This window comes from Dipodomys merriami, unplaced genomic scaffold, assembly GCF_024711535.1.
Source record: "Dipodomys merriami isolate MVZ:Mamm:240054 unplaced genomic scaffold, mDipMer1.0.p SCAF_951, whole genome shotgun sequence".
Taxonomy (NCBI): domain Eukaryota; kingdom Metazoa; phylum Chordata; class Mammalia; order Rodentia; family Heteromyidae; genus Dipodomys; species Dipodomys merriami.
Window position 1 is genome coordinate 90,670 of NW_027206570.1, and position 24,331 is coordinate 115,000.

Genomic DNA, 24,331 nt, shown 5'->3' on the forward strand with positions numbered 1-24,331 from the left:
AAGAATATGCCAACGACTGTCACCACCACAGTAACAAGAACAACAATAACAATAACCATTGTGACAATAATAATAACTATAATAACAATAGCAATGACAATAATAACCATGACAACAATAACAACTATAATAACAATAACAATGACAATAATAACAACGATAACAATAATAACCATAATACCCATAATAGTAATAACCATGGCAACAATAATAACTATAATAATAACAATGACAACAACAATAACAATAACAACCATCATGACAACAATAGCAGTAACCATAATAATAACCATCACCATAGTAACAATAACAACAATAACAATCATAACAATAACCCAAACATCATGACAACAATAACAATAATAACCACAATACCCATAATAGTAATAACCATGACAATAATGATGATCATAACCATCATATTAACAATAACAGTAACAATCATGATAGTAAAAACAACAATGTCAATAACAGTAATAATAATAACTATGATGAGAATAATAGTAATAACAATGAGGAGGAAGAAAAGGAGGAGGAGGAGGAAGAAGAGGAGGAAAAGGAGGAGGAAGAGAATGGGTTGGACCAGCCACAGGGGGCGTGGCTTCATGGATGGATGAATGGGTGGATGGATGGGTGGGTGGGTGGATGGATGGATGGGTAGATGGATGGATGGGTGGATGAATGGATGGATGGGTGGATGGATGGGTGGATGGATGGATGGGTGGATGGATGGATGGATGGGTGGATGGATGGGTGGAGGGGCAGATGGATGGATGGATGGATGGGTGGTGGATGGATGGATGGGTGGATGGATGGGTGGATGGGTGGATGGGTGGATGGGTGGGTGGGTGGGTAGATGGATGGATGGATGGATGGATGGGTGGATGGATGGATGGATGGATGGGAGGATGGGTGGATGGATGGATGGGTGGATGGATGGGTAGATGGATGGATGGATGGGGAGGAAGAGGAGGAGGAGGAAGAGGAGGAGGAAGAGAGGAAGAGGAGAAGGAAGAAGAGAATGAGGAGGAGGACAGGAGAAAGAGGAGGAGGAGGAAGAGGAGGACCATGACACCCTGCACCCCTAAGGTGGGTTTTCCATTACCTCTGGGACCTGGGACCCTTGTACCCCAGATTCCTGTGACCTGTGACCCCTGCACCCCCTGAACTCTGCACCCCAGGACCTTTGCTCCCTGGGCTTTTCCCCTCTGAACTTGGGGGAACCTAGGACCCAGGACCCCCGTGACAGATGCCCTCCCTCACCCCCCAGATTGGTGACCTCTGATCCCTGCACCCCTGAACTTCCCATTCCCCCTCTTCCTGACTCCCTCACCCCTGAACTTTGCACCCCAGGACCTTGGCTCCCTGATCTTGCCCATGTCCCAGGTGTCCGCCCTCCCCTGACCTCTGTCTCCCCCCTCCTTGACCTTTGAACTCCTTTGCTGGCTGCACCCCAGGACCTTTGCTCTCTGGGCCTTTGACCCCCTCTTCCCAGGAATCCTTGTGCTTTCCCCCCAATGAACTTTGGGGTCCTGGGAACCCCAGGATTGACCATGTTTCCCCCTGCATCTCCCTGACCCCTAACCTCTCCTCCTTAACCCCCAGAACCCCCAAATCCCTACACCTCCCCCTTTCCCCCCTCCCAGGATCCCCTGTACCCCAAGATCCCCTCACCCCCCTCCACCCCTCGTCCAGGCCCCCTCACCTGGTCTGTCTGTCTGTCTCTCTGTCTCTCTGTCCTGTATCTCCAGACAGCACAGCACAGCTTGCGGGCTCCTCTTTTATCCGCCCAGGCCCAGATGTCCCCACCCCGCCACGCTGCAGCCTGAGCCTCAGCTCCGCCCCACACAGCCTGGGCTGAGGGGGGGTGTCAGTGGGAAAAGGAGGGAGGGGAATCAGGGAAGAAAAAGAGGGGGTGGGGGTCGATGAGAGGGGGATGGGGAGACCATGAATCCCCCCACCAGGCCAGGCGGGGAAGGGGGGGATGCTGGGGAGGGGGAGGGAGAAACGGCCGAAGAGAAAGTTCTGGAAGGAAAGAGAGAGGAGGAGGAGGAGGAGGAGGAGGAGGAGGAGGAAGAGGAGGAGGAGGAGGAGGAGGAGGAGGGGAGAGGAAGGGGAAAAGGCCGGACCTGTGGGCTGGGGGGCACAGAGCTGAGAAAGAGGGGGTGTGGGGGGGCGGGGGAGGAGGGGGGATAGACAGACAGACAGACAGAGAGGAAACGCAGCCAGAAAGACAGAGGAATGGAGTCAGAGACAGACACACAGACAGACACACAGATAGACAGAGAGAGACAGAGAGACAGAGACAGACAGACACACAGACAGGCAGATAAACAGGGACAGACACACAGACAGACAGAGAGGGAAAAATAGACAGACACAGAGAGACAGACAGAGAGATACAGACATACAAATATAGACAGACAGACAGAGACAGACAGACAGAGACAGAGAGAGAGACAGACAGACAGACAGACACAGAGAGAGATGAACAGACAGACAGACTCAGAGAGACAGAGACAGACAGAGAGAATGACAGATGGACAGAGACAGAGAGACAAAACACAGACAGAAACAGATAAACAGAGAGAGACAGAGACACAGAGAGACACACAGACAGAGATGGAGAGACAGACACAAATACAGAGAAACACAAGAGACAGACAGACACACAGAGAGGCAGATGAACAGGGACAGACACAGACAGAGAGAGAAAAATAGACAGACACAGACAGACAGACAGACAGAGAGATACAGACAAATATAGAGACAGACAGAGACACACAGAGATACAGACAGATAAATATAGAGACAGACAGACAGAGACAGAGAGAGAGACAGACAGACACAGAGACAGAGAGAGAGATGAACAGAGACAGACATGGACAGAGAGACAGACACAGAGACAGACAGACACAGATAGACAGAGACAAACAGATACAGAGACAGACGGACACAGAGAATGACAGATGGACAGACAGAGACAGAAACAAACAGACAGAGAGAGACAGATGAACACAGACAGACAGACTCACAGACATAGACAGACAGATGGACACAGAGAGACAGAGACAAATACAGAGAAACACAAGAGACAGACAGACACACAGAGAGGTAGATGAACACGGACAGACACACAGACAGAAACAGAAAAATAGACACAGAGCGATAGGCAGAGAGATACAGACAGACAGACACAGAGAGACAGATGAACAGAGACAGACATACAGAGACAGACATGGACATAGAGATAGACAAAGAGACAAATAGAGACCGAGAGACACACAGACAGGGACAGACAGACAGACAAAGAGACAGAGACAAATATATAGAGAGAAACACAGAGAGACAGATGAACAGAGACAGTCAGACACAGAGAGAGACAGACACACAGATAGAGAAAGACAGAGACAGACAGACAAACACACAGATACAGGGACAAACAGACAGAGACACAGACACAAACACAGAAAAATGGAGTCAGAGACAGACAGACAGACCCAGAAAGAGACAGAGAGACAGACAGACAGACACAGACAGAGACAGACAAATGGACAGAGAGACAGACAGACACAGACAGATAACCAGAGACAGACAGACACAGACAAAGACACAAATGGACATAGAGACAGACAGACAGACACAGAGATAAACAGACCGACGGAGAAACAGACAGACAGAAAGTCACAAAGAGAAATAGAGGCAGACAGAAATAGAGATAGACAGACAGACAGACAGACACAGAGAGACAGATGAACAGAGACAGACAGACAGACAGACAGAGAAATAGACAGAGAAACAGACAGAGACAGATGGACAGACAAATGGACAGACAGAGGCAGACAGAGAGACAGACAAATGGACAGACACAGAGAGACACAGAGTCAGACAGGGACAGACAGACGTACAGACAGAACCATAGAGACAGAGAAACGGTAAAAGAGAAAAAAGGAGTCAGAGACAGACAGACGGATGGACAGACAGACAGAGACAAATACAGAGTGAGACATAGACAGAGAGACAAATGGACAGAGACAGATAGAGATTGAGACACACAGAGACAGACAGATGAAGACAGACAGACCCACAGAGAGACCGACAGACGAACAGACAGAGACAGACACAGAAAAATACAGAGAAACACAGAGACAGACAGACAGACACACAGAGACAGATGAACAGACACAAACAGAAACAGACAGAAAAATGGAGTCAGAGACAGACAGACAGACAGACAGACAGAGACAGAAAGAGACAGAGACAGACATAGCTAGCCAGACAGACAGATGAACAGAGGCAGAGACAGACAGACAGAGACAGACAGACAGATACAGAGACAGACACACAGAGACATAGAGACAAATGGACAGAGACAGAGTGACAGACAGACTGCAAAACAGAAAGAGACACAGAGACAGACAGAAACAGAAATAGAGACTCACAGAGACAGACAGAAAGACATAAGAAGGAAGGAGAGAAGGAGGGAAGGAAGGAAGGAAGGAGGGAAGAAGTGGAGGGAATGAAGGAAGGAGGGAAGGAAGGAAGGAAGGAGTGGAGGGAACGAAGGAAGGAAGGAAGGAAGGAGGGAAGGAAGAAAGGAAGGAGGGAAGGAGGGAAGGAAGGAGGGAAGGAAGGAAGGAAGGAAGGAGGGAAGGAAGGAAGGAAGGAAGGAAGGAAGGAAGGAAGGAAGGAAGAGGAGGAAGAGGAGGAGGTGGAGCAGCAGCAGCCACAGGGGGAGGAGGAGGCGCAGGCTTTTCCCACATCTTGGTCTCATTTCCTGCTAATTCCTTCCAGATGTTTCCAGCTTCCTCCAGGCCATGATTCATGCGGGGCCTGCAGGAGAAAAAAAGCCACAGCAGCAGAGGCTTCCAGTTTCCCTGTGCCCCTCCTCCCCCCACCCAGCTGCTGTTCCACATTGCACACAGGAAGGACTCAGCCATCAGCACCCAGCATGGGTGCTGTGGGCCCCGAGCTCGGTGCTTCTCCTAGGCCCTGGGTTGGACCAGGGAGGAAGGAAGGAAGGAAGGAAGGAAGGAAGGAAGGAAGGAAGGAAGGAAGGAAGGAAGGGAAGGAAGGAGGGAAGGATTGGAGGGAAGGAAGGAGGGAGGAAGGAAGGAGGGAAGGAAGGTGGGAAGGATTGGAGGGAAGGAAGGAAGGAGGGAAGGAGGAAAGGAAAGAAGGAGGGAAGGAGGGAAGGAGGGAAGGAAGGAAGGAAGGAAGGAAGGAGAGGAGGAGGGAAGGATTGTGTAAGGTCCGCTCCTGGATGGCGAGCAGACTCCACCCTCCTCGCAGCAAAGTCTCCACCCAGTACCTGTGTTACCTAGGCAACTGGGACACCTGGAAGAGGTCACATCTGCATCCGCTGAGGTCACATCTGAATTTGATGTGGCCACACCTTTCCCCGCCCATACCCTACATAAGGCCTAACCCAGGCCCAGACGCTCTCTTGCTCTTGCTCTTGCTGCTCTCTTCTTGCTCTCTCTGTTCTATTCTAGCTCTCTCTCTGTTCTTTTCTTGCTCTCTCTCTTTCCCAGCCATGTGGAGTGCCAACCTTGCCTGGTCCCATCAGGTCTACTGAATAAGCCTAGCTCTTACCTGAATACCACGTGAGTGCTACTGTTCTTACCCCTCTCTCTGCTCTTCTCTCTCTCTTTCCTCTCTTCCCAGCTCTCTCTCTCTCTCATTCCCAGGCCTTTCCCAGCCACGTGGAGTGCCAACCTTGCCTGGTCCCAGCAGGTCTACTGAATAAACCTACCCCTTATCTGAATACCACATGCGTGCTGGTGCGGTTCTTACTCGCCTACCTCTTTTTAAAAACCTAACAGATTGGAGACAAGGAAAGAAGGAAGAAGGGAAGGATTGGACACAGGAAAGGAAGGAGGAAAGGAAGGAAGGAGGGAAGGAAGGAAAGAAGGAAGGAAGGAAGGAAGGAAGGAAGGAAGGAAGGAAGGAAGGAAGGAAGGAAGAAGGGAAAGAGGGAATGATTGGAGAGAAGGAAGGAGGGAAGGAAGGAAGGAGGGAAGGAGGGAAGGATTAGAAAGGAAGGAGGGAAGGAAGGATGGAGGGAAGGAAGGAAGGAGGGAAGGAAGGAAGGATTGGAGGGAAGGAAGAAGGAAGGAAGAAAGGAAGGAAGGAAGGAGTGAAAGAAGGAAGGAAGGAGGGAGGGAGGGAAGGAAGGAAGGAAGGAAGAAAGGATAGAGGGAAGGAAGGAAGGATTGGAAGGAAGGAAGGAGGGAAGGATTGGAGGGAAGGAAGGAGGAAGGAAGGAAGGAAGGAGTGAAGAAATGAAGGATTGGAGGGAAGGAAGGAGGCAGGAAGGAAGGAAGGAGGGAAGGAAGGAAGAAGGGAAGGAAGGAGGAAGGAAGAAGGAAGGAAGGAAGGAAGGAAGGAAGGAAGGAGGGAAGGAAGGAAGAAAGGATGGAGGGAAGGAAGGATTGGAAGGAGGGAAGGAAGGAGGGAATTCATTCATTCATTATTCATTTCCTCCATTCCCCCTCCCCCTCCCCCCTTCCAGGAAGTGTTGGGCAGATTTCCAGGCGTTGAGAAGAGGAAGCCATTGGCTGGGTTCTGGTTGAGTCTGACACACACACAGGAAATCCATCAGCAATTTGTTCCAGAAGCTTCTAGAAGCTTGGTTGGGGCGGGGGGAAGGGAAAGACAAGACCATGCACATGAGCTAATCATCATAATAAATCAACAACAACAACAACAACAACAAGAATAGTCAAGGGACACTGGACCAGTCACCGCAAAGGATCATGGGAAGGGGTGATGTCATCATCCATCCTCAACTTCTCCCATGGAGGAGAATCCCAAGGGATGAACGCAACTGGGTCCCAGATGTTGGGGAGAATGGGGGGGGGGAGGAAATAGAAACCAGCCCCAGCCCTGGCTTCTTTCTAGAACCTTCCATGGGTTGTCCTGGAAGCGTCTCAAGTCCTTAGATCAAACAGATCCCCTGGGAAAACCTATCATCAATAGACCATGAGAGGATCAGTATCAATACCAACACCAATACCAATATCATCAATACCCTCCTTCCCTCCCCCTCTCCCCCCAAAAATCATTCCTGGGCCAAGGAAGGGGGGTGGGAGGGTTGGGGTGTGTCTGGGTGGAGGGAACGCCTGCCTGGGGAATGTGCTGAGTTATTCTGAAACCTGGAGCTTTCTGGGACCTTCTGGAACCTTGGGGGAACTTTCTGGAACTTTCTGGATGGATGGATGGTGGATGGATGGGTGGATGGATGGGTGGGTGGATGGATGGAGGATCGATGGGTGGATGGATGGGTGGGTGGATGGATGGATGGGTGGATGGTGGAGGATGGATGGGTGGATGGATGGATGGGTGGATGGATAGGTGGATGGATGGATAGGTGGGTGGATGGATGAGTGGATGGATGGATGGCTGGATGGATGGGTAAATGGATGGATGGATGGGTGGATGGATGGATGGGTGGATGGATGGGTGGATGGATGGATGGATGGATGGATGGGCGGCCCCCATCATTGCTGGTCCGCTCACCTGCAGGTAGGCCAGTGCGCACAGGATCTTGGCGGGCGCGCAGGTAGCTGAGGAGTTCGCCACCAGGCACGTAGTCCATCATCCTGTACAACCAGCGGTCATCGCGCCACGTGGAGAACCTGGGATGGGGTCAGGGGGAGGGAAAGGACACACACGTGAGGTGCTAGGTGCTTGCTGATTATCCAGAGTCCCTGTGGGGAAGTGCTGGGTGCTTGGTACCTGTCCTGAGTTAGTAATAGGCAGGTGCTGGGTGTTTGGTACCTGACTCATGTAAACAGTAGGGAGGTGCTGGGTGTGAAGTCCCGTTCCTGGGTCACCATGGGGAGGTGCTGGGTGCTTAGTTCCTATCCTCGGTCTCCATGGAGAGGTGCTGAATGCTTAGGCTCAGTCCTTGTTCCCCAGGTGGTGGTGCTGGGTGCTTAGTTCCAGTTCTGGGTTACTCTGAGGAGGTGCTGGTTGCTTAGTCCCTGTCCTGGGTCATCATGGGATGGTGCTAGGTTCTCAGTACCTCCCCTGGGTCACCATGGGGAGGTGCTGGGTGCTTAGTCCCAGCCCTGGGTCATCATAGGATGGTGCTGGGTGCTTAGTCCTGGTCCTGGGTTACTCTGAGGAGGTGCTGGTTGCTTAGTCCCAGCCCTGGGTTGTCATGGGATGGTGCTGGGTGCTTGGGAATCATCCTAGGTCACTATGATGAGGTGTTGGGTGCTTAGTCCCAGCCCTGGGTTACTATGGGGTGGTGCTGGGTGCTTGGGGATCATCCTGGGGAGGTGCTGGGTGCTTAGTTCCTGTCTTGGGTCATTATGGGATGGTGCTGGGTGCTTGGGGGATATTGTGAGTCACTATGGGAAGGTGCTGGATGCTTAGTCCCCACTCTGGGTCACCATGGGGAGGTGCTGGGTGCTTAGTCCTGGCCCCGGGTCACCCTGGGATAGTGCTAGGTGCTTAGTCCCAGCCCTGGGTCATCATGGGATAATGCTGGGTGCTTAGTCCTGGCCCTGGGTCACCATGGGGAGGTGATGGGTGCTTAGTCCTGGTCCTGGGTCACCATGGGGAGGTGCTGGGTGCTTAGTCCCTGCCCTTGGTCACCATGGGGAAGTGCTGGGTACTTACTCCTGGATCTGGGGCACCATCGGGAGGTGCTAGGTGCTCAGTCCCCATCCTGAATCACTATGGGGAGGTGCTGGGTGCTCAGTCCTCATCCTGAGTCACTATGGGGAGGTGCTGGGTGCTTAGTCCCCACTTTGGGTCACCATGGGGAGGTGCTGGGTGCTCAGTCCCTGGGTCATCATGGGGAGGTGTTGGGTGCTCAGTCCCTCCCCTGGGTCATCATGAGGAGGTGCTGGGTACTTAGTCCTGCCCCTGGGTCACCATGGGGAGGTGCTGGGTGCTTAGACCTGGCCCTGGGTCACCATGGGGAGTTGCTGGGTGCTTAGTCCCCATCCTGGGTTACCATGGGGAGGTGCTGGGTGCTTAGTCCTGGCCCTAGGTCACCATGGGGAGGTGCTGGGTGCTTAGTCTTGGTCCTGGGTCACCATGGGCAGGTACTGGAGGCTTATTCCCCATCCTGGGTCACCATGGGGAGGTGCTGGGTGCTCAGTCCCCATTCTGGGTCACCATGGGGAGGTGCTGGGTGCTTACTGCTGGACCTGGGGCACCTTAGGGAGGTGCTGGGTGCTCAGTCCCCATCCTGAGTCACTATGGGGAGGTGCTGGGTGCTGAGTCCCCACTTTGGGTCACCATGGGGAGGTGCTGGGTGCTCAGTCCCTGCCCTGGGTCACCATGGAGAGGTGCTGGGTGCTCAGTCCCTGAGTCACCATGGGGAGGTGGTGGGTGCTAAGTCCCTGCCTTGGGTCACCATGGGGAGGTGCTGGGTGCTTAGTCCCCAAAGCCAGGGCACCCAACGGCCTGGTTCCTGCCAGACCACGCCCCCCAGGCCAGCCATCCAATGGCAGCACGCCCAGGCCACGCCCTCAAAGCCAGACTACACAATAGCATCACTGTTGCCAGGCCACGCCCCCCCAGGACCAGCCGCCCAATGGCCTTACTTCCAAGCCATACCCCCAAAGCCAGGACCCTCAATAGCCTAGTTCCTGCCAGGCCATGCCCCCTAGGCCCAGCGGCCCAATGGCCTTACTTCCAAGCCACGCCCCCCAGCCCAGCCGACCAATGGCATTACGTCCAGCCGCCCAATGGTGTCTTTCCAGGCCACGCCCCCAAACCCCAGCGGCCCAATGGCCTCTGTTCCAGGCCACGCCCCCCACTGACTCTCCTGTCAGCTCCACGCCCTGCAGGCCACGCCCACCGCGACGCCACGCCCATCAGAAAGCCACGCCCTCCAGCGTCCCCGCCTCTTAAAGGCGCCTCGTCCCGGAGGCCTCCACGCACCGACGGTGACCCGGGGGCCGCCCGGGTCGGCGTCCTCGGGGGTCCTGCGCGCTTCCACTTCCGCTTCCGGATCCGGACGGCGTAGTGGTGGCCATGGCGGCGGCGGCGGCGACGCTCCGCGGCCCCGCCACGGCTGCATTTCCGGGCGCGGCCGCCGGCGCCGTCGCATCGATGTCATCAGCCGGCGCCAAGACGCGGGCGCGCATGCGCGCGCTCTCGGCGGAGCGCCACTGCACATGCACATAGGGTTAGCGGGGAAGGGGCCGAACGCTCCCAGCGGAGAGCCATTGCGCATGCGCAGAGGGTTCTTCAGCGGGGACAGGCTGAGCCGGCCTGGCGGAGCGCCATTGCGCTTGCGCACAGGGTTAGGCAGCTGGGAGGGGCTGAGCCAGCCTGCGCCAATGCGCATGCGCACAGGGTTCGTCAGCAGGGAGGGGCCTAGCGCTCCCGGCGGAGCGCCGCTGCGCATGCGTGTCCCTTGGCTGCTTGTTCCCACTGCCCTCCCGCGTGTGGACCCACGGCGCATGCGCACAGGTTGAATCGGCCGGGAGGCGCAGAGCGGACCCTGGAGGGTCGAGTTGCGCATGCGCACAGCGTGAGTCCTCCGGGAGGTGCCTAGGGGACTCCGGAGGATCGAGGTTCCGTCCGCATTGCGCATGCGCACTGGTTGAGTCGTCCGGCACCGTCCGGGCCGAGCGTGTGGTGCGTGCATGCGTGGGATTCCCTCGGTTGGTCTAGTTGGTACTGTTCATGCGTGCCACCTGGGGGGGGAGGTCCTCCGCGCTGTGCCGCGCATGCATGAGCCAGCACGCCCCGTCCCTCCCTCCCCCCCCGCCCCCCCCCGCCGAGCAGGAACACGCATGCGTGTGCTCCCCGGGCTCTGCGAGGTACGGATCTGCGCATGCGCGGGATTGGGCTGCGCTGCCCTGCAACGCGCATGCGCGGTTCCCAGCGACAGACTGACAGACACAGGGACAGTGAAACAGAGTCAGACAGACACTGGGACAGAGACAGACACACAGATGGACACAGAGAGACACAGACAGATAGATGGACACAGACAGACACAGAGAAGACAGAGACATGGGCAGGCATAGACAGACAGACACAGAATGACAGACAGAGAGACAGACAGACAGAGGCAGAGCCAGACAGACAGGGAATGACAGAGAGAGACAGACACAGGCCGACAGACAGAGACGGACAGACATAGAGCAAGACAGACAGACACTGGGACAAAGACAGACAGAGACAGACACACAGATGGACACAGAGAGAGACACAGACAGATGGACAGACAGACATAGGCAGAGACAGACACAGACACAGAGAAAGACAGACAGACACAGAGAATGACAGACACGAAAGACAGACAGAGAATGACAGACACAGACAGACAGACACACAGACAGACAGATACTGACACAGGCAGACAAAGAAAGACAGAACGAGACCCAGACAGACACAGGAGACAGAGACAGAGAGACAAAGAGACAGACAGACACAGAAGTCAGAAGTAGACTGATGACAGACAGACAGACCGAGACAGACAAAGACAGAATGAGACAGAGACAGACAGACAGTGAGACAGACATGGACAGGCAGACCAACAGGCAGACACAGACGAGACAGACAGACAGAAAGACAGAGACAGAAGTAGACTGACAGACACAGACAGACAGACAAAGAAAGAGAGAACGAGACACAGACAGACTGACAGAGGAGACAGACAGAGACAGAGAGACAAAGACAGACAGACACAGACATGGACAGGTAGAGACACGCAGACCAACAGACAGACTGACAGAGACAGACAGAAGAAGACACAGACAGACAGACAGACAGAGACAGAGCTTGACCTACTCCATTGAGGTCAGGACTTGGTTCCAAGTCACTCAAGTGTGAAAATGTTAATCCCACCCATATTTAATCAACATCCATCCACCCATCCATCCACCCACCCATCCACCTATCCATCCACCCATCTATTCACCCATCCATCCATCCATCCATCCATCCACCCATCCACCCTCTGATCCACCCATCCATCCATCCACCCATCCGTCCACCTATCCATCCATCCACCCATCCATCTATCCACCCATCCATCCACCCACCCACCCATCCATCCATCCATCCACCCATCCATCCATCCATCCATCCATCCACCCATCTACCCATCTATCCACCCATCCATCCATCCACCCATCCACCCATCTATCCATCCATCCATCCATCCACCCATCCACCCATCTATCCACCCATCCATCCATCCACCCATCCATCCATCCATCCACCCTCCCATCCATCCACTCATCCATCCACCCACCCATCCATCCATCCATCCACCCATCCATCCATCCTCCATTGAGATGAACACTTGGGTCCAAGTCACTCAACTGTGCAAATGTTAATCCCTTCCATATTCCATCAACAGCAGGACTTGGGTCCAACTCATTCAAGTGTGCAAATGTTAATCCCTTCCGTCTCTCCTCCATCCAGATGAGGACTTGGGTCCAACTCACTGAAGTGTGCAAACGTTAATCCCACCCATATTGTATCAGGACTTGGGTCCAAGTCACTCAAGTGTGTAAATGTTAATCCCATCCATATTCAATCAACATCCATCCACCCACCCATCCATCCACCCATCCACCCACCCATCCCCCATCCATCCATCCACCCTTCTATCCACCCATCTATCCACCCATCCACCCATCCGTCTATCTGTCTGTCTGTCCATCTATGCATCCATCCCTCTGTCTATCCAGGTGTCTGTCTATCTACTCTCTGTCTGTCTGTCCATTCATGGATCCATCCATCCATCTGTCTATCCACATGTCTATCTGTCTATCTATCTACTATATCTATCCACCTATCTGTCTGTCTGTGTGTCTATCTATACATCTCTCTGTCTGTCCAACCATCCATCCATCTATCCATCTATTCATGTATCTTATTTGTGTATCTATCTATCATCTATCCATCCGTCTGTCTGTCTATCCACCTACCAGCCTGTCTGTCCATCCTTCTGTCCATCTGTCTATCCATCCATCTGTCCATCTGTCAGTCTGTCTGTCTGTCCATCCATCCATCTATCCATCTATTATCCATCTATCCATCTGTCTGTCTGTCCATCCATCCACCCATTTTTCTATCCATCTATCCATCTGTCAGTCTGTCTGTCTATCCATCTATCTGTCTGTCCATCCATCTGCCCATCTGTCTATCCATCTATCCATCTGTCAGTCTGTCCATCCATCCATCTACCCATCTATCAGTCTGTCTGTCTGTCCATCCATCCACCCATCTGTCTATCCGTCTTATCTAGCCATCTTTCAGTCTGTCTGTCCATCCATCCATCCATCTATCTAGGTATCAGTCTGTCTGTCTGTCCATCGATCCATCCATCTAGCTAGCTATCAGTCTGTCTGTCTGTCCATCCATCCACCCATCTGTCTATCCGTCTATCCATGTATCAGTCTGTCTGTCTGTCCATCCTTCCACCCATCTGTCCATCCATCTCTCTGTCTGTCTGTCCATCCATCCACCCATCTGTCTATCCATCCATCTATCCATCTGTCAGTCTGTCTGTCTGGGTGAAGAACTCTGAAAAGGGACAAACTTTCTAGAACCATCTCCTTTCCCCGGGCCGTTGTGTGTGTGTGTGTGTGTGTGTGTGTGTGTGTGTGTGTGTGTGTGTGTGTGTGTGTGTGTGTGTGTGTGTGTGTGTGTGTGTCTGTCTGTCTGTCTGTCTGTCTGTCTGTCTGTCTGTACATCCTAGACTTCACCGGTCCATCTGCCATGACCGTTGGATTCAGAACCTTCTAGAACGCGGTGCCGTCTCCACCACCCTATCTAGGACTCGCTGCCCAGTGCTCGGGACAAGATGTCATCTGCTCATACACGTGTGTGCGTGCGTGTGCGTGCATGTGGCCCAGCCGGTCGCCCTGGGAAACGCCCTGGGTCACCATGATGATGATGATGATGATGCCCGGAGTTCACATCCTTCCTGGGTCACCATGATGATGATGATGATGATGATGATGATGATGATGATGATGATGATGAATGGATGGATGGATGGGTGGATGAATGGATGGATGGATGGATGGGTGGGTGGATGGATGGATGGGTGGATGGATGGATGGATGGATGGTGGATGGATGGGTGGATGGATGAATTGATGGATGGATGGGTGGGTGGATGGGTGGATGGATGGGTTGATGGATGGGTCAATGGATGGATGGATGGATGGATAGATGAGTGGATGGGTGGGTGGATGGATGGATGGATGGATGAATGGATGGATGGGTGGATGGATGAATGGATGGATGGGTGGCTGGCTGGGTAGATGGATGGATGATGGGTGGGTGGGTGGATGGATGAGTAGATGGATGGATGGATGGATGGATGGGTAGGTGGATGGATGAGTGGATGGATGGGTGGCTGGCTGGGTAGTGTTAGGTTTTTAAAAAGAGGTGACCGAGTAAGAACTGAAACTGCACCACGCACGTGGTATTCAGGTAAGGGGTTTATTCAGTAGGCCTGCTGGGACCAGGCAAGGTTGGCACTCCACGCGGCTGGCAAAGGAAAAAAAGAGGGCGGTCTGGCGGCGGTTTAGGCCTTATATAGGGTAGGGGGCGGGGAAGGGTGTGTCCAGGTAAAGGGAAGTGGGATCAGGTGGGAGAAAGGTGTGGCCACATCAGGTTAGGATGTGACCTCAGCAGATGCGGACGTGACCTCTTCCAGGTATCCCAGTTGCCTAGGTAACGCAGGTACTGGGCGAGGTCTGTTCGTCGTCCAGGAATGGACCTTACATTCCAGCCTTTTGATAATTATGAAAAAGGGCGAAGACTCTCTCTGGCTACTTCCTGCTGGCAAGGGGCGTCGTAGGGGTAAAAGGCTGGGATGTGGTCCATGCTGGGAGAAGGCAGCAGGCTGCAGCTGTCGCTTGGGTGTTGATTCCTCGATGAAGTCTGGAGGAGGCGAGTCTGTTGGACGGAGTCTGGAGAAGTTTCATGAGGCATTGACGGAAACCTGAACAAATGGAAACTCTGACAATTTTTAAACCTAGAATGGCTAGCCTTTGAGAGGGAACCTAGAGGGGAGGGTCCCCGGGACCCAGCCTGCGTCACACTCTTCAGGGCACAAGCCAAAAAGTAGAGTCAGTCTGGTGAGTGAATAAGAGCTGACCAGGCAGAAGCGGCGTCCCGACTTCCCCCAGAGCCCTCTAGAGAGAAATGGCCAAGCCCCCAAAGCCAAGCGTCCTCGGCTTCAGAGGTGACCGGCCTTTCAGCTAAAGGCCGTAGGAGCTCTCTGGCGTGGCGCCACGTCTGGACAGAGACTGAGTGACAGAGAGCCGTAGAGTAGTTTCACTCACCAGAGTAGAGAAGTGGTGTGGACATGGATGTGAAGGCCAGAAATGGTATTGGTGAAAAATCTCGCATGGTGTCAAGGCACTTTGGTTCACACAAAAGGGGTAGTTATTGGGTAGATGAAAAGAACACCATGCGCTATTCAGGCAGGAAAAGAAGTTACTGAACTGTAGTCCCACCCAGCATGGTGGAGAAGCATGGCTGAAAAAGGAAAGGGGGGGGAAGAGAGGTGACCTAGTAGGAGGTGACTGCTTCCTGGTCTGCCAGTTCCATGATGTCTGCAAGAAGTGAGTCTCTTAGATGAAGTCTGGAGGAAGTCTTCTCAGGCAGGGGGCTGAACAAAGATGAAAAGCAAATATATTACTGGAAAGAAAAGATTGGATGTCCATGGCTTGGAGGTGACCTAAGGGATGAGGTAGTGAGGTCTTTGGGGAGGAGAGCAGTTAGCTCAGTGTTACTCACCCGGATCTTCAGGGATGCGAGATAGCCTTACCTTGGTAGGCCCAAGGGGGGAACAGGTGTACCTCGAAGTCAGTGTTGGCATAGAAGGGGCAGGAGCAGGAGACCTTTTTATTCTTGACAGGTGAATCCACTGTGGCTGTCCCTTGAGCTTGACTGCTGTGGGGGTGGTCAGCAGAACCTGGTGAGGGCCTGTCCACTTAGGGTGTAAACCAGATGGATTAAGGGTCTTGAGAAACACTTGATCACCAGGCAAAATTGGGGGAGTGGGAAAGGGGCCTTGATGAGGCTGAGGGAGACACTGGTCAGCATGTTGGCGCAGCATGTGCCTAAGAAAGGTTAGGACGGGAAGGTAGTCTATTAGTGGAGTTTTGGTATTGTCAGTAGGGAAATTACCTAGGAGAAAAGGTCTTCCATACATTAACTCAAAGGGGCTGAGGAAAGTAGGGCTGCGGGGAGAAACACGTAAGCGGGTGAGCGCCAGGGGTAACAGTTCTGGCCAGGATTGTTGGAGCTCTAGAGAAAGTTTAGTAAGTTGTGTCTTAAGGAGCGCATTAGCTCTTTCAACCTTTCCAGAAGACTGAGGCCTATAAGGAATGTGAAGATTCCACTGGATGTTTAGAGAGGATGCCACCTGTTGGGTCACTTTGGAGATGAAAGCAGGTCCATTGTCAGATTGAAGTGACCTGGGTAAGCCAAACCTAGGAATAATTTCTTTAATAAGGACAGAGGCAACTGTGTCAGCTGTCTCCGACGTTGTGGGATAGGCTTCAATCCATCCTGAAAAGGTATCAACCATAGTTAGAAGGTATTTGAGCCGCTTACATCTGGGCATGTGAGTGAAGTCTATCTGCCAGTCTTCCCCTGGGGTGTGTCCCCGTGCTTGGTGTGTGGGGAATGCAGCTGGTCGGAGACCACCCTGTGAGGAAGTAAGAGAACACGTGGGGCAGGCTTGGGTAATAGCCTTTAGTCGAGTAGTTAGGCTAGGGCAATGGATTAAAGGTTTAAGAAGGTGGGAGAGAGGCTTGTATCCAATATGCAGCGCCTGGTGAACCTGGGAAAGAAAGCTGTCTGCTTGTGTCTCAGGAAGAACAACTCGTCCTTCCAGAGACCACCATCCCTGTGCTTCCTGGGAGGCTCCCTGGTGCATAAGTTCCTCGATCTCCTGTGGGGTATAAGAGGGTTGAATTGAAGGCAATACCAGAAGCAAGGGAGCTGGAAGTTGTCCCTGGAGTTGTCTCTGGGCTGCTAGCTTTGCCTCCCGGTCTGCTTTTGAATTGCCGACTGTAATGGCATCCAATCCTGTCTGGTGTCCTCTGCAGTGGATGACCGCAACCTGTTGGGGAAGGGAAGCAGCTTCTAATAGTTTAAGAATAAGTGAGGCATTAGTTATGGGAGTCCCTTTGGTGGTCAGGAAGCCACGTTCCTTCCAAATTGCTGCATGAGAATGGAGAATATGATAGGCATATTTTGAGTCTGTATAAATATTGATCTTCCGGCCCTTGGCTAGAATTAAGGCCCTAGTTAAAGCTATAAGTTCTGCCTTTTGTGAGGTAGTGCTAGGGGGCAGAGGGCTGCTTTCAAGAATGGTAGAGTTATTAACGATGGCATAGCCCGCAACTCGGCTTCCTGAAGAGGTAGATGTGGAACTGCCATCGATGTACCAGGTGTCTTCTGGGTCAGGAAGAGGAGTTTCCGAGATACCTGTAAAATGGGGTGTGAATTCCTCCAAGGTCTCTGTACAGGAATGGGAAAGAGGGTTAGAATTGGATGGAAGCAAGGTGGCTGGATTGAGCGGGGAGCAGCTTTCCAGTGAAAAGTCAGGGTTTTGAATAAAAGTAACATGAAACAGCTGTAGGCGGGAAGGGGAAAGGGAAGACAGGGATTTATGAGACAAAAGGTCCTTTAGTCTGTGGGGAGAGCGAATGGTAGTGGGTTGGCCAAAAGTGAGTTTTGTGCTCTCCTGTGCCAAGGTGGCTGCTGCGGCCAAAGCTCGGAGACATGCTGGCCAGCCTTTTACCGTTGGGTCTAGCTGCTTTGAGAGGTAGGCCACAGGTCTAAATGAGGGGCCTGACATTTGTCCAAGAACCCCAAGGCCAATTCCCCACTTCTCAGTGACATAGAGTATAAAGGGTTCCTTGAGGTTAGGTAGAGCCAGTGCTGGAGCCCGAAGAAGCGCTTGCTTCAGAACTTTAAATGGGGTGTCAATGGGCTTTGTGGGGTCTGGCGGCTCCAGTAGGGAACCTTTGGATGCCTCATAAAGAGGTTTGGCCAATGTAGCAAAACCGGGTATCCAAATACGAAGGAAGCCTGCAAGTCCCAGGAAAGACAGAATGTCCTCCTTGGTCTGTGGGACAGAGAGAGACTCAATGTAGGCTTTTCTATCAAGGGTAATTCTTCTCTCTGTAGGAGTTATGGACAAACCCAAGTATGTTACCTCTGACTTTGCTATCTGGGCCTTTGAAGGAGAGACTCTATATCCTTTTGTCAACAGGAAGTTGAGGAGGTCAGCTGTATGTTGGCGAGCCAACTCAAAGGAAGGGCTGCAAAGCAAAAGATCATCCACATACTGGAGAACAATGCTAGGAGACACCTGAAGAGAGAGGAGATCCTTTGATAAAGCCTGTCCAAAGAAATGGGGACTGTCTCGAAACCCTTGAGGGAGGACCGTCCAGGTCAGCTGTTGTGCCCTTGAAGTGTCTGGGTCCGCCCAAGTAAAAGCAAAGAAATCTTGGCAGTCAGGATGCAGGGGGATTGTGAAGAATGCATCCTTGAGGTCCAGCACCGAGAAGTGGGTGGTACCAGGAGGTATCTGTGAAAGGAGAGTATATGGGTTAGGCACAACAGGATGAATGGGAAGGACTGCAGCATTAATAGTGCGCAGGTCCTGGACTAGGCGATAGGTCCCATCAGGTTTAACTACTGGCAGGATAGGGGTGTTAAAGGGGGAGTTAGTGGGTCTGAGAAGTCCTTGTTTAAGAAGGCGAAGGATGATGGGTTTTAAACCTTGCCTGTGCCTAAGGGAAATGGGGTATTGGGAAGTACCAGGGAAATGGGTAGGGTCTTTAAGTTTAATGAGGACAGGAGTATGGTGTCTAGCCATAGTAGGAGTGGAAGTATCCCAGATAAGAGGGTTGACAAGATCTGGAGGTAAAGGGAAAGGATTTAGTTGGGAAGTTACAGGTGGAGGTTCATCTAAAGACAAAAGTAGAACAGGTGTGGGCTGTTTGGGGATATGGAATGAAAGGGAGACCTGAAATTTAGAGAGCAAGTCCCTTCCTAGGAGTGGGGTAGGACAGTGAGGTAGGATTAGGAAGGAGTGTGAAAAAGGAAAGTCTTCTATTTTACATGATACTGGTCCCGTAGTTGGGGGACAGGTAGGTAGGCCATCTACACCCACCACCGAGATCTGGGAGGGAAAAGTCTTGCCTGTATATTGACATAGCACCGAGTAAGTCGCTCCCGTATCCAAGAGAAAAGATATTAACTTACCGGCTACATAGAAACACACCCTGGGCTCCGTCATTGTGATGGTCTGGTTGTTGGGAGCAGGTGGCCCTGGGCACCTTCATTCTGTAGCCAAGCAGAAAATCTCCGACCGGTCTGGCTCCGCCTGCCTGGGTGGGCGGGGTGGGGGAGGGGCTGGCCTACCTTGTGGAGGTGAGGAGGGGCAATCGACTCCCCAATGTCCTTGTTGTCCACACCTTGGGCAGGGTCCAGGTGGAGGTCGTGGTGAGGGACAGAATTTCGCCCAGTGGCCCTCTTGCCCACACTTGAAGCATGCTCCAGGTGGTGTTTGTTGGGTGCGTCTCCTCAGAGGAGGCCGGATGGCAGCAGCCAGGATTTGATAGTTTTCCCTCTCACGGGCTGTCTTATCGGCAATCTCCTGTTCCTCTCGATTATTGAAAACTTTAAATGCCATACTCACCAGATCTCGTTGAGGGGTCTGAGGACCGTTCTCAGCCTTTTTTAACTTTTTTCTAATATCGGGGGCTGATTGGGCAATAAAATGAGTATTGAGAACCACCTTAGCCTCTGGTGACTCTGGGTCCAGCCTTGTATAGCGCTGGAGCGCTACTGTAAGGCGTTCAAGAAATTCCGCCGGGTTTTCATTGGGCCTTTGAGTAATGTGGTTTAATTTGTCGTAATTAACAGGAAGATAGGCTGCCTTTTGAAGGCCAGCCACTAAGCAAGTTATCATCCTATTTCTGCTTTCCCGCCCAGGAGCATTATGTTGATAATTCCAATTGGGCTCTTCCCTAGGCACAGCTGTTGCTCCCACTGGAAAGTTAATATCTAGGCGGTGAGCTTCATCGGCATGTGCCTGGGCTGCAGTCCACACCCTTTCTTTTTCCTCAGCAGTAAGGGTAGAGGATAGCATTAGATATATGTCCTGCCAAGTAAGGTCATAGGTCTGAGCCAGGTTCTTAAACTGCTTGACATAATTATTAGAATCTTGGGCATAAGATCCCAGCCGCTTCTCAATCTGAGCAATATCAAACATTGAGAATGGCGCATGCACCCTAATTACACCTTCAGCCCCTGCCACCTCTCGCAAAGGGCACAGGGGGTCTGGTGGAGGTTGTGTGCCACCAGTGCGAGACCGGGTGTGAGCTGCAGGGGGGGAGGAGATAGAGGGTGAAGGAGAGGAGAGTGAAGAAGGTGGGGAAGGCACCAGATGCTCAGCAGGAAGAGGGGCAGAGTCAAAAAGAGGGTCAGGCACCTCAGGCTCCGGAGGGAGCCCTGCGCTAGAGTTGGGTTCTCCACGTGCCAGGAGGAGTGGAAAGGCCGGGCATGATTGGCATAGGGCCGGGTTGTCCCGGAGAGCAAAGAATGGCTGAATATGAATGACCTCAGACCATTTACCATTACGACGGCAAAAATCGTCTAAATCTCTGAGAATGACATAGTCCAAAGTCCCATCTCTGGGCCATCGAGAACGATTATCCAGTTGGTACTGTGGCCAAACTTGAGTGCAATAATAAATCAGGCGTTTCTTGTCGATGCAGTCAATAGACAAGACGTCCAGGGAACGCAGGAGGCATTTCAATGGAGTTTCCTCCTTTGGGCGTGACTTACAACAACCCATTAGAAATGCAAAAGAGAAAAACGTAGGGGGAAAAATTTAGTGAGTGAAGGAGGGCTTACTGAATGGAAGCGGTGTCCCAATTTACCACCGAGCCCTCTAGAGAGAAGTGACAAACAACCGGAGTCAAGTAAAGGCCTAGTAGGTTCTCCGGCGTGGTATCTGTAAAGAGACTGAACGACAGAGACCCCTTAGGGAGCAGGTCACTCACCAAAATGTAGAAGTGTCGAGGAAGATGCAGAGGCCAGCAATAGAATTGATGCACTGTGTCCGCAGCAGATAGACGGGTTCATAAAAGGCCGTCAGAACTGTGGGTATTCCTCAGAGCAAAAAGGGAAAAACAAAAATGAAAAAAAGAAAAAAAACAGAGAGGAATCTCGGCTGTCCTGACTTTAAGCCCTTTATCCGAGTCACGGCACCATTTATGTTAGGTTTTTAAAAAGAGGTGACCGAGTAAGAACTGAAACTGCACCACGCACGTGGTATTCAGGTAAGGGGTTTATTCAGTAGGCCTGCTGGGACCAGGCAAGGTTGGCACTCCACGCGGCTGGCAAAGGAAAAAAAGAGGGCGGTCTGGCGGCGGTTTAGGCCTTATATAGGGTAGGGGGCGGGGAAGGGTGTGTCCAGGTAAAGGGAAGTGGGATCAGGTGGGAGAAAGGTGTGGCCACATCAGGTTAGGATGTGACCTCAGCAGATGCGGACGTGACCTCTTCCAGGTATCCCAGTTGCCTAGGTAACGCAGGTACTGGGCGAGGTCTGTTCGTCGTCCAGGAATGGACCTTACAGGTAGATGGATTGATTGATGGATTGATGGATTGATGGATGGGTGGATGGATCGGTGGATGGGTGGATGGATGGATGGATGGATGAATGGATGGATAGATAGATGGATGGGTGGATGGATGGGTGGGTGGATGGATGGATGGATAGATAGACGGATGGGTGGATGGATGGGTGGATGGGTAGATGGATGGATGGATGGGTGGATGGATGGATTTGTGGATTTCCCCCCTAGGCCACCAAAGACCTAAGTTCTTCTCCTCCTGTCTCTCTGTCTCCAGGTGCAGAGAAGTTGATCCTCCACATACAGAAGCACAGCATCCCCTTCGCCCTGGCCACCAGCTCAGGGACTGAGTCCTACCAGGCCAAGACCAGCGCACACCGGGAGCTGTTCGGTGCCTTTCACCACGTGGTGCTGGGTGATGACCCCGAGGTCAAGGCCAGCAAGCCCGCCCCGGACATCTTCCTGGCCTGCGCCCACAGGTTCTCCGGACATCTTCCTGGCCTGCACCCGCAGGTTCTCTCCTCATCCCCCCCCCCCCGTCAACCAGGTAAACTGAGGCCTCGGGCCTCGGGTCCACTGCATGGACCACACACAGAGAGACACACAGACAGACAGACATGGACGGATACACAGATACACAGACCAGACAGCCAGACAGCCAGACACAGAAACACACAGATAGACGCAGAGACGGACACAGAGACACAGATAGACACATGGACAAACCAGACAGACATGCAGACAGACAGACAGGCAGATAGACACACAGACCGACAGGCAGACAAACCAGATAGAGACACAGACACAGAGACAGACTCATAGACAGACAGACAGACAGACCACAGAGACACGGACAGACAGACACACTCCGATAGACAGACAGACACACTGACAGAGAGATAGACACACAGACACACAGACACAGAGACCAGACAGATAGACAGACAGACAGACACAAGAGACGGGACAGACACACAGATTCACAGACCTACCAGACAGACCACAGAGACACAGACAGACACACTGATAGACACACAGACAGACAGATAGACACAGACAGACGCACAGATACACAGACCAGGCAGACAGACAGACAGACAGAGCACAGAGACACGGACAGACAGACACACACTGATAGACAGACAGAGAGATAGACATACATACACAGACAGACACACAGACAGACAGACTACAGAGACACACAAATAGGCATATAGACAGACAGACGGATACAGAGACAGACACACACAGATAGACAGACACAGAGACACTTGGCCAGACACAGACAGACACACATACAAAGACAGACAGACAGACATAAGAGTCCAGACAGACAGATACACAGAACAGAACAGACAGACCGACCACAGAGACACAGACAGACAGATATAGGGACAGACAGACACACAGAGACAGACAGAGAGACACGGACAGACACACAATCACACAGACGGATGGACGGATGGAGAGACGGATGGACAGACGGCCCCAGGGGAACAGGGAGGGAGACTCCTTGGCACAGTGCTCACCTGGGCCACACCAGGCCCTGGGTGGGGGAGGCCTCGAAATCACACACAGAACATGCCAGTAGGCACGCCGTGGCTCAACGGTCATCTTCCCTCCTTCCTTCCCTCCTTCCTTCCCTCCTTCCTTCCTTCCTTCACTACTTCCTTCACTCCTTCCTTCCTTCCCTCCCTCCTTCTTTCCCTCCCTCCTTCCTTCCCTCCTTCCTTCCCTCCCTCCTTCCTTCCTTCCCTCCCTCCTTCCTTCCCTCCTTCCTTCCCTCTCTCCTTCCTTCCCTCCTTCTTTCCCTCCTTCCCTCCTTCTTTCCCTCCTTCCCTCCCTCCTTCCTTCTTTCCCTCCATCCTTCTTTCCTTCCCTCCTTCCTTCCCTCCTTCCTTCTTGTTCCTTCCCTCCATCCTTCCTTTTCATCCTTCCTTCCTTCCCTCCTTCCCTCCTTCCTTCTTTCCTTCCTTCCTTCCCCCCTTCCTTCCCTCCAACACTGGGCACCCGGCCCACCCCCCGGCCGACCTCTCACTCCGCGTGTCTCTCTCGCCCTCTGACCCCGCAGTGCCTGGTGCTGGAGGACACGCCCCACGGCATGGCGGTCGCCCAGGCAGCGGGGATGCAGGTGGTCATGGTGCCCAGCGTCCAGCTCGACCCCGAACTCAACGGCCGGGGCCACCCTGCTGCTGCCCTCCTTGGGTGACATACAACCCGAGCTCTTCAGCCTGCCCGCCTTCAACTGACCTGCGGACGGACAGACAGACAGACAGAAGGACACTGGACACAAGGCCAAGACCTGACCCATCCCAGGGCGTCCCTGACCTCTGGAAATAAAGGGAATGAACACAGGAAGTGCCTCACTGAGTCACGAGTGGATGGATGGATGGATGGGTGGGTGGATGGATGGATGGATGGATGGATGGATGGATGGATGGATGGATGGGTAAATGCATGGGTGGATGGATGGGGATGGATGGGTGGATGGGTGGATGGATGGGTGGATGGATGGATGGGTGGATGGATGGATGGATGGGTGTATGGGTGGGTGTATGGATGGATGGGTGGATGGATGGGTGGATGGGTGGACTGGTGGATGGGTGGACGGATGGATAGATGGATGGGTGGATGGGTGGGTGGATGGATGGATGGGTGGATGGATGGGTGGATGGGTGGACCGGTGGATGGGTGGACGGATGGATACATGGATGGGTG

At 52.8% G+C, this 24,331-nt stretch overlaps 1 protein-coding gene across 1 annotated transcript; it reads left to right on the forward strand.

Annotated features, from left to right (window-relative positions):
- Positions 1-10,199: 10,199 nt before the first annotated feature.
- On the forward strand, positions 10,200-23,960 carry LOC138821890 (pseudouridine-5'-phosphatase-like). Its single transcript, XM_070014356.1, has 4 exons — positions 10,200-10,242; positions 10,337-10,501; positions 21,891-22,126; positions 23,685-23,960. The coding sequence occupies exons 1-4, from the start codon at positions 10,200-10,202 to the stop codon at positions 23,820-23,822; spliced, it is 582 nt and encodes a 193-aa protein (XP_069870457.1). The 3' UTR covers positions 23,823-23,960.
- The last annotated feature ends 371 nt before the right edge of the window (positions 23,961-24,331 follow it).

Coding starts and splice junctions, on each gene's coding strand:
- LOC138821890 (XM_070014356.1), top strand. CDS start 10,200: ATGCGCAGAGGGTTCTTCAGCGGGGACAGGCTGAGCCGGCCTG. Junction 10,243..10,336: donor GGACAGGCTGAGCCGGCCTG/GCGGAGCGCCAT, acceptor GTTCGTCAGCAG/GGAGGGGCCTAGCGCTCCCG. Junction 10,502..21,890: donor GAGTTGCGCATGCGCACAGC/GTGAGTCCTCCG, acceptor CTCTGTCTCCAG/GTGCAGAGAAGTTGATCCTC.